Consider the following 10,152-nt stretch of genomic DNA (forward strand, 5'->3'; position numbering starts at 1 on the left):
ACAGAAACTCAAATACTTTTTTATTCGTTTTGTCAATCTGATAATTATAACATATTTCGTGTAGACTTATTTATTTTATTATTATTTCTCAAAACAGAGACGTAGCCTAATCATCATCCGTTGATTTAAATCTATTTGTGCATGAACTAAACCCATGGGGGAAATAATGATATTTTAGGAGATTCATTTATAAATGAGTGAACAACGCGAATCCAGAAAGGAATTTTTTTCTTTCTTGCTGGGCGGACATTTCGGTATAGCTTTATTTATTTTGCGAGCTGCCGCTGTGGGTTTTGTCTAGAAGGGATACAGAAAATGGCAAAAAGTTTAGGATTAGATTTGGAGGTAGGATTTTTAGGATGAAAACAGCGGCTCTGGCTACATGAGATACACATACATCCTACAATCCTGTGAAATGTTGTGTTTAGAGTTGGGTTTGGGTGAAGGATTAGGATAAAACAGTGCCCATCCGGCGAGATTTCGTTTGCTGTATCCCTTCTATCCACAACCGCAGGCGTGGCGGGGATGTTTTAGGCGTGGCGGCCCGCCACGGTTGAATGTATATAGCGGAAACACTGAAGTTACCTCTCCAGGATAACCGAAATGACTTATCTGAGAGGTACGACTTGAACCATAGAAGCGCTTTGTCAGAGGCACCCATAGCCAAGAGGGTCTACAGTAGGATGTGATGATTGACTGTGTCAAAAGCGGCGGATAGATCTAGTAAGATCAGCGCAGATGATTTGGAGGCTGCCCTTGCCTGTCTTAGGGGTTCAATGACTGAGAGCAGCGCACTCTCAATGGAGTGACTGCTTTTGAAACCAGACTGATTGCTATCCAGGAGGTTATTTTGTGTGAAGAAAGAGGAGAGCTGGTTGAACACCACGCGTTCAAGAGACTTGGCAATGAAGGGAAGAAGAGAAACGGGTCTGTAGTTCTCTAGCATAGCAGGATTGAGTGTGGGTTTCTTCAGCCGCGGGGTTATCCGAGCCTCTTTAAATGCTACGGGGAAGGTACCAGTGTAAAGGGATGAATTGATAATGTGGGTGAGAGCAGGGATAACCGACGGAGAGATGGCCTGAAGGAGATGGGTGGGTATAGGATCTAGCGGGCAGGTAGTGGGATGGTTACAAGCAAAGATCTTGGAAACATTCCCTTCAGATAGGAGAGAGAAGGAGGGGTGCCAGCATTCCTCAGAGCTTTAAGCATGCGCAAGAAGTGGTGGCCCAGAGAACTGACTGCTGATAGTATTCGTTTTCTTCACAAAGAAGGAAGTGATCAGCCGTTAAGTCAGATGAAGGTGGGGGGACAGGCGGACAAAGAAGAGTAGAGAAGGTCTTGAAGAGAGTGTGAGAGTCTGAAGTACCTGGAAACTACCGTCCCATCTCCAACCACCCTTTCCTGTCAAAGGTGTTGGAAAAGGTAGTTTCTGCCCAACTTCAAAACCATCTCATAACAAACAGTCTTTATGAGAAGTTCCAATCTGGTTTTCACTCTGGCCACAGTACGGAAACTGCCCTGGTCAGGGTCACAAATGATTTGTTGATGATGGCTGATGCTGGCTTTCCCTCACTTCATATTTTTCTTGACCTCACCGCAGCATTTGATACTGTGGATCACCACATCCTGTTACACCGCCTTCACTCCTCCATTGGACTCTCTGAAACTACTCTGGCCTACTATCTCACGGACAGAATATAGTGTGTATCACTGGGTGGTGCTAAATCAGACACACACTTTGTCACCTGTGGTGTCCCTCAAGGATCAGTCCTTGGCCCCACCCTTTTCATGCTGTACATGCTCCCCCTTGGTCGTGTCATTAGCCGGCATGGAATATCTTTCCATTGCTACGCTGATGACACCCAACTTTACATCAAGACAAACCCAACCCCCTCTGCAGACTTTTCTACACTTTCCACTTGACTGGGGGAGATAAAGACATGGATGACGGCTAACTTTCTGCAACTTAACAGTTCAAAAATGGAAGCCATTCTTGTTGGCACCCCCCATCAGATCCAGTCATCCACTATCTCCAGTATCACCTTCTCTGGTCATGACATCCACCTCTCCTCCTCAGTCACAAACCTTGGTGTTATAATGGACCCTCACCTGACTTTTGAGGCCCACATTAAACATCTCTGCAAAACCTCCTTTTTCCACCTCAGGAACATTGCAAAACTCCGCCCTAAACTCCCTCTTCCTGATGCTGAAAAACTTGTCCATGCCTTTTTCTCCTCCAGGCTGGATTATTGCAACGTACTCCTCATCGGGATCCCTAGCAAGAACATCCAACAGTTGCAGTATATTCAGAACTGTGCTGCCAGGATCCTGATGGGGGTACGGAAGTATCATCATATCACACTCCACTGGCTTCCTGTTCAGTACAGGATTGAATATAAAATTTCCCTTTTGACTTACCAGTGACCACTTTGAGGTCATTGAGTTGATGTAAAGTGCGCTATAAATAAGTTATTATTATTATTATTTTTAGAGTCAGATGAGCTGTTGATCTTATCGTAGTTGGGTGACCTGGGTGTGGTAAGTGGAACAGCAGTGTCTGTAGGTGTCAGCAGTGTGTTTCTGATTATTGAATCTGACAGAATTGATGAACTGTAAGGGGTTGTGCACACCAAAACTTTAAAATGCATCTGAAAACGCCTGGAGAACGCCGAATGCCAGCTGTTTCTCAGCTGAGTGCCAGCTTTCTTTAGCTGAGCGCTTTGGTAGCTCTGATACTTCAGCTGTGAGCCGGTTGGTTGCTGTGGTAATGCCCCGCCCCTCCTCTACTGTGATTGGATGGCCGTGTGAGAACTGACATTTTTCGAGCTGAGCTTTTCACCAAAAGTTGAATCTCTTTCAACTCTCGACGCTCAGTGCAGAGTGCAGAAAAACCACAGAGCGACGGTTTTCAGCGCGAAAGAAAACCACTAGCTGCTGGCTTATTTGAAAACACAGAGCTTCTATTGGAGACTATTGAAAACATGTGCCGTCCGCGAGCGAAAAAGTTTTGGTGTGCACGCCCCCTTAGTGATCTGATGAATTAAACAAATCCTCACACATGAGATGCCTTCTGCATAAACATATACGGCCTTTTGATTCAGCAGATTTTGATATGACACCACGAAGATTTAACCAGCCACTGATAACACGGACGACAACTGGACCAATGTGAAAAATCTGAAGTTTTCAAGTATAACACAGATATTATACAAAATACATCTTTAACACACTGTACCTCAATAAAGCTTTACCTCCTGTCAACTTTATGAAACATTTAATCGCCTGAATATCACCTGACCAACTCTGGGTAAAAAGAAGAAAACTGAAAGTCAAATATTCATTCAACTTACTAACCTTAACCCTAACCTAACCTTAAGTCAATGTCTATAAGAGACTTGAATGAAACATACACTCATGCACGCACGCACTCACACAGAGATGAATTAATGAAACAAATTCTCAGTGGGAGGGGCCAACTCTGGAAATCTTTAATGTGATTGATCACACAGATTACACTCAGTTATTTATTGACAGATACCCTCATACGTTTACTAAACAAATACTCGTGTTGTTTTGATGCATACAAAATAATAATTAAAAAATAATCTTGCTTTAATAATTATAATAAACCTTCAATGTGAAGATCCAGTTAAACTCCCAGAATGCAAAGGTGCAAACGTGCCATTTCGACGTCTCGGGTTCAAAGTTCAAAGAGTTACTGCGACCCGGATGCGTCTGACTCTCGGCCCAGTGTCACCATGGCATCAATTGCACCTCATCCTCCACCTGTCACGTGTCATTTGTGACACAATAATTTTTCTACATCCCATAATCGTCCATTCGTCTCTGTTTGTCTCCTGCTGTTGAGGAGAGACGTCCCTGAGACATAAAGACCACGATTGAGAAGACACTTAAAGAGCAAGAGACGACGTGTGTCTCAGCTGACCCAGAACGCTGGACTCCGATTGGCCGGTTGATGAGTTACAGTGATTGGATGAATGATTGAGGACAGCTTGATGGACTGAGGAAACCCATAAGAGCTTGTTGGAGAAGAGGCTGCTGGGAAGGGGAGTCAGTACCGCAGGCCGACGCTGTCCTTGCTGTGGAATCTCAGGGTTTGGACGCTGGACAAGATCTTTTTCTGATGTCCAGCTAAAGTCACGCCGATGCGCAGTAGATCCCTGCCAACAAGAGCGCACTTTAAACATACGGTTCTGCTTTGATATCAAACACTGTGATAGATTTCTGTGACAGGACATTCAGGGATGATGCACGTGTGTGATACTCACTCAGTGGAGATGTGTGAAATGAGATCTATAGATGTGAATCCAGCCTGAAGGAAACTTTCTTCATATCTCTCCATCTTAATGGCTCTGAGCCAATCAGAAACCGACCTGCACTGAGACAGTGGTGGGAGAGGACGCTGGTCCAGCAGAGGGTGAGACAGCCTGAGAGAGAGAGAGAGAGGGTATGAATATAATAATAACAACCTGTAAGCAGAATAAGATGAGAAGGTACAGACCTCTTCATGAGGACTAAATAACACACACAGCACATTCACACAACAACAACACAATCTAACACTAACACACATTAGCAGTATACTTCAAAGACTGTGTGTGAAGTACAAACCCATCACTGAGGCGTCCTGTAATCTTGAGAGAGGCGGGGTTACGGATGAGTCTATCCAGCGCAGAGACGATGGCACAAAATCGTGGCCGTGATGCGCGCTCTTTCTGCCAACAGTCTAACATGAGCTGATGAAGAGACGCAGGGCATTCTGGAGGAGGAGGCAGACGATAATCCTGCTCGATAGCATTTATCACCTACACACACACACACACACACAACAATAAACACATCATTACAGACTCACATTAACATGTTCAATATGATATGTGCTCTGTTAAGTGATATAAACACAGTCACACTTACATCTTGGTTGCTCATGTCCCAGTAAGGTCTCTCTCCAAATGACATCACCTCCCACATGACGATACCATAACTCCAGACATCTGATGCAGATGTGAACTTACGGAAGGCGATCGCTTCTGGAGCCGTCCAGCGGATCGGAATCTTCCCTCCCTGAGGCACAAAGAGACAATGAAATTATAATGTGTGTGTGTGTGTGTGTGTGTGTGTGTATTTGTGTGTATATTTGTGCGTGTGTGCATGTGTGAGTGTTCTCACCAATGAGCTGGTGTATGTTGGGTCAGATGAGTTCTCTGTCAGAAATCTGGACAGGCCGAAATCGGACACCTTACACACCAGGTTACTGTTGACCAGAATGTTACGTGCTGCGAGGTCGCGATGAACGAAACTCATTTCCGACAGGTACTTCATTCCAGACGCGATCCCACGCAACATTCCCACTAACTGAATAGGAGTGAACTGACCATCATTTAACTGCAGACCGACAGACAGAGAGAAAGAGAGAGAGAGAGAGAGAATTAAATATATAGATTTAAAGGGATAGTTCACCCAAAAAACGAAAATTCCCTGACATTTTCAACAAGACATACATTGGCATTACTGTAACATAACAAGAGAGATAAACCAGACACCAACCCGCAGGAATGAGTCCAGCGCTCCGTTCTCCATGTACTCGGTCAAGATCATGACGGGACAGGACGCCGTGATCACTCCCTCCAGGTGAATGATGTTAGGATGCTGGAACTGACCCATGATTGACGCCTCAGACAGGAAGTCCCGCCTCTGCTTATCTGTGTAGCCACCCTTCAGGGTCTTAATAGCCACATAGTTTTCTTTCTTCCCAGGGACCTTTAACCGGCCGCGACACACCTCACCAAACTCACCTGCATACATGCGAGAACTGTGAGTGATGTCATCATGAACGCTATCAGATTCACACACAATGCTGTAATATGAGATCTGTTTTAATCTCTGTGTGTGTGTGTGTGTGTGTGTGTGTCCCATATTACTGCTGTTCACTGAGGAAACATGAGACACACACACACACACACACCACACCTGCAGACAACAATCAAACACACAAGTTCTCACCGGCACCGATAACCTCCTCGATTTTGACAAACGACACGTCGATCTCTTTAGCGAATTCCCTCACGGCCTCGTTCGGATCCTCGTATGTAAACGGATCGATGTAAACTTTGATCCCTGTTGATATGGCACAAAAGTATGCGGTCAACTTCAGCTCAGTGCAGCTCTCAACATGAAGATCTTACAATCTGATTGTCTGAGAATTTACCCCTTAGTAATCCTTAACACACTACTGTACTGTTCTGTACTGTACTGTATATACTCATGACTGATCTAAAACTGTGTGTCATACAGATAAACTACAGAAGATCTTTCACTTTAATACATATACAGCACACATACAGTAATGAGTTACATACAGTTCAACTTAAAGGGGACATTTCACAAAACTTTTTTAGATGTCAAATAAATCTTTGGTGTCCCCAGAGTGCGTATGTGAAGTTTTAGCTCAAAATACCCCACAGATCATTTATTATAACATCTTAAAATTGACACTTTGTAGGAGTGAGAAAAAATGTGCCGTTTTTGGGTGTGTCCTTTAAAATGCAAATGAGCTGATAATGAAAACACTGATCACCACAATGGTGGTTTGTTAAAATTAAAACTCAATTGTGCTGTCAATTATTTCTCTCTCTCTCTCTCTGCAGTAAATGTCAGTGCTGTTGTTGGATAGTTCAGATTAAGGGGTGGTATTATTATTATTATAAGATCTCCTTATGACATCACAAGGGGAGACACATTTCAATTAGCTATTTTTTCAGATGCTTGCAGAGAATGGTTTATCAAAACTAAGTTACTGGGTTGATCTTTTTCACATTCTTAGGTTGCACTGGGGAACCAATTACAGCACTTAAACATGAAGTCAGATTTTCATGATTGATGTCTTATTTAATATTGTACTTTCTAATAATGAATAAAATATATACACACACACACACACACACACACACTTATCATCTCAGCTCATGTACCAGCATGAATGAATGTTTTTAGCCTGGTGAAATGCATTCTGGGATGACTTTCTTATAAATTAGTCAAAAAAACGCAGAGTTATGCATGAAGTTAAAAATGCTGTTCAACCTACAAGAGTTTGAGTTTAAACACAATACTCACCCTGACCAATCAGAACGTGACCACTTTTATCTGGGTCTGGATCCCTCATTCGGCTGGACCGCCTGAGACACAGACAGACAGACAGACAGACAGAGACTTAGACAGACTATATGTGTTTGTTTTTAAAGAAATATTCCTAATGTGTGACTGTGATGGTTTGATTCTGCTCCAAAAAAGATTTATGACTAAAGTAAAGGTGTTCAATCTCTCTCTCTCTCTCTCTCTCTCTCTCTGTTGTTTTGATTGAATTCCAGTCTTATGACTCGTGCAAGTTTCTGTCTGTTGTGTGAAGAGACCCTGCAGCTGACTCGCTCGCTCTTTCTCTCTCTCTCTCTCTCACATACACTTTCTCTCTTCTCAAGGTCAGGGACAAAACTGCAGATATGACTAAAGCTCATTTTCACAATTCCAGGGACATCCTCAAACAGACAACTAAATGGAGCTAAACGGTCTATGTTTGTATGACAATTCCTCAATTATACAGCTTGATAAGTGTGTGTGTGTGTGTGTGTGTGTGTGTGTGTCTGTGTGTGTGTGCGTGTGTGTGTGTGTGTGTGTGTGTGCGTGTGTGTGTGTTTGTGCTCCAGGGGTCAGATTCATTGTTTCAGTAAGAGTCTATATGGAGACAGCTATGGGTGGACACATCCTGTTCCCCTAACAAACACACACTCACACACAGACACACACACACTTTGTAGCAATTTCAGACACAGCTACCGATTTACCTGCAGTGCATTATGGGTGTTGTAACTCTTATTCATACATCATCACATTAACTTCTTACCTGAAACAAAACACAGCTACAATCACAACAGCGATGAGAACGAGAAGCCCGACGGCGCTCAGCACACCAGCGAGCATCAGACGAGACGGAGATTCTTCAACTGAGAAAGAGACCAAATGGACAGTACAGCATAAATAAATACACTTCCTGTGTCCTCTTCAACAAAAATGTTCAAATAAACACACTGTAAGATTTATATGAGAAAAATGAATTCACAAATACAACATCTAACATTAGTCATAAAGCACATACAGTACGGCAAGACGCGTGTACCGTCAGGAAGTGTGCTGATGATGGTGACAGGACTGAAGTGTCCGTATCCAGCGGCAGTCCGAGCTCTGACCTGCACCTGATACTGTGACGCTCGAGCCAGATCGTTCAGACTCACAGAGTTACTCCTGCTGTTGACATACTGCCAGCCGTCAACCTGACCCTAAACACCAAAGGTCAAAGGTCAGGAACAAAAACACACACACACACACACACACACACACGTTTGTCTTTGCATGTGTCTGCTTGTCACCTTTAAACTGTATCTTAGCTGATATTCCTGAACACTGTGAGGTGTCTGTGATGGAGCCGCCCAGCTGAGGGACACTGTGGTCTCTGATGCTTTAGTCCTCCTGATTCCTGATACAGGAACAGCCACTAAATACACACACAAACACACACGTCAAAATTCAGTGCAAACAAACACACAAAGACCAATACCAGTATGCAAATATTAAAATGATGTCATCAGATGATTTCATACAAAGATTCAATAGAAACTGAAATATGTTGTGGCCTCTCATCTCACCGTCTCTACTGGTGGTGATGTTTACTGATTTGGAGGCGGGGTTTGCATGACTGGCAGCGCTCACTCCATTCTGAGCGAAGACGGTGAACGTGTATGCGGTGTGTGGGAGAAGCCCACGGATCACGACGCGCCTGACGACGACTCCCACCTGTCCCGGACTATAGGTGACGCCGTCAGCGCACCGAACGCAGGTGGATCCCCCGCATTTCTTACACTCGATGCTGTAGGTGAGATCAGAGCGCCCGCCCCGGTCCAGAGGTTCAGACCACTCCAGAGTCACCACAGTATCATTAACCTGAGTGATGGGGCTGCGCGGGGCAGACGGAGGTTCTGTACAAACACAAACACAGAGTGTCATGTCAGACTGTATATCAGTGTGTGTGTGTGTGTGTGTGTGTGTGTGTGTGTGTGTGTGCTCACTGGTACACGCTGTATCAGGAAGATCACTGGCTGCTCTGTAGAATCCTGAATGACACAAACACAAACTGGAACCGCTGGAGATTGTGTTGCTGTTCTCTGGACAAACACGACACAAACCTCCACCCACAGATGATTTATACTGACCGGATCCACACGCTACACAAAGAGAGACAGAATAAACACACACTGATCATCATACAACACACATGAATAAAACAAGTGTTTCTACTGGTTCATACAGCAACATGATATCACACACACACAAACACACACACGCACACAAAAACAGGCTGAAGCAGGTGGCTGAAGTTGTTTGTACTAATTATGCTTTGTATTGACCCCGTCTGACTCTATTATTTGAGTACAACAGGCAGGTCAATGGGGGCCTGAGACCAGATTGGTTGTGTTTAACCAACCAACCACTCTCACACACACACACACTCTCACACACACACGCACGCACGCACGCACACACACACACACTTACACACATACACACTCACATGCACACTTAAAACACTGTGGTGGTAATCCATGTGAAGCTTGTCTAAAGCTGTATATTGTCTTTAAAGATGTGATATTGTTGATTATTATTAAACATAAAACTATAAAAGAGAAATGCAGATGGAGGACACCGGAGACCTCCGCACAAAATTGTGCATCAACTTTAAAAACTCCCAATTAAGTCCAAAATAGACAGAAATGTTTATGCCCGAAAATGGTAATAAAATATTATATATTCATATCGTCTTCCACTGTGGTTGACATTATTTTTTAACCAGTATCAGTTCTGATCATAACTAGCAAACACTCATTTATTTTCAGCATTTAACTCTTCAAATTCCAGTTTGTTTACATATTGCCAGATGTGTTTTCTTATTGTGAAAATAAAAACTAAATACTGAGGGCCATCTGAACTTTTATATCAAAATCAAAAAACTTTATATCTGTACAAAAATGGCAAACATGGAATAACTTTTTTTTGCTGACATCAAAAGAAAAAAATATTGAGTTT

At 43.4% G+C, this 10,152-nt stretch overlaps 1 protein-coding gene across 2 annotated transcripts in view; it reads right to left on the bottom strand.

The window, feature by feature from the left end:
- Nucleotides 1–3,463: 3,463 nt before the first annotated feature.
- ephb4b (eph receptor B4b) overlaps nt 3,464–10,152 on the bottom strand; it is a 15,181-nt gene continuing 8,492 nt past the window's right edge. Inside the window, exons 5-17 of one of the 2 annotated variants that reach the window (XM_065275675.2) lie at nt 9,138–9,293; nt 8,718–9,047; nt 8,442–8,566; nt 8,192–8,351; nt 7,919–8,018; nt 7,135–7,196; nt 6,025–6,138; nt 5,569–5,816; nt 5,191–5,406; nt 4,936–5,085; nt 4,633–4,826; nt 4,290–4,448; nt 3,464–4,181 (exon numbers count right to left, since the gene is read on the bottom strand). In XM_065275675.2, the coding sequence (XP_065131747.1) occupies nt 4,073–4,181; nt 4,290–4,448; nt 4,633–4,826; nt 4,936–5,085; nt 5,191–5,406; nt 5,569–5,816; nt 6,025–6,138; nt 7,135–7,196; nt 7,919–8,018; nt 8,192–8,351; nt 8,442–8,566; nt 8,718–9,047; nt 9,138–9,293 (2,123 nt within the window). In that variant the 3' untranslated portion in view covers nt 3,464–4,072. Of the gene's footprint in view, nt 4,182–4,289; nt 4,449–4,632; nt 4,827–4,935; nt 5,086–5,190; nt 5,407–5,568; nt 5,817–6,024; nt 6,139–7,134; nt 7,197–7,918; nt 8,019–8,170; nt 8,352–8,441; nt 8,567–8,717; nt 9,048–9,137; nt 9,294–10,152 lie in introns of both variants that reach the window. The other variant, XM_065275674.2, reaches the window with a different exon arrangement.

This window comes from Paramisgurnus dabryanus, chromosome 21 (assembly GCF_030506205.2).
Source record: "Paramisgurnus dabryanus chromosome 21, PD_genome_1.1, whole genome shotgun sequence".
Classification (NCBI taxonomy): Eukaryota; Metazoa; Chordata; class Actinopteri; order Cypriniformes; family Cobitidae; genus Paramisgurnus; species Paramisgurnus dabryanus.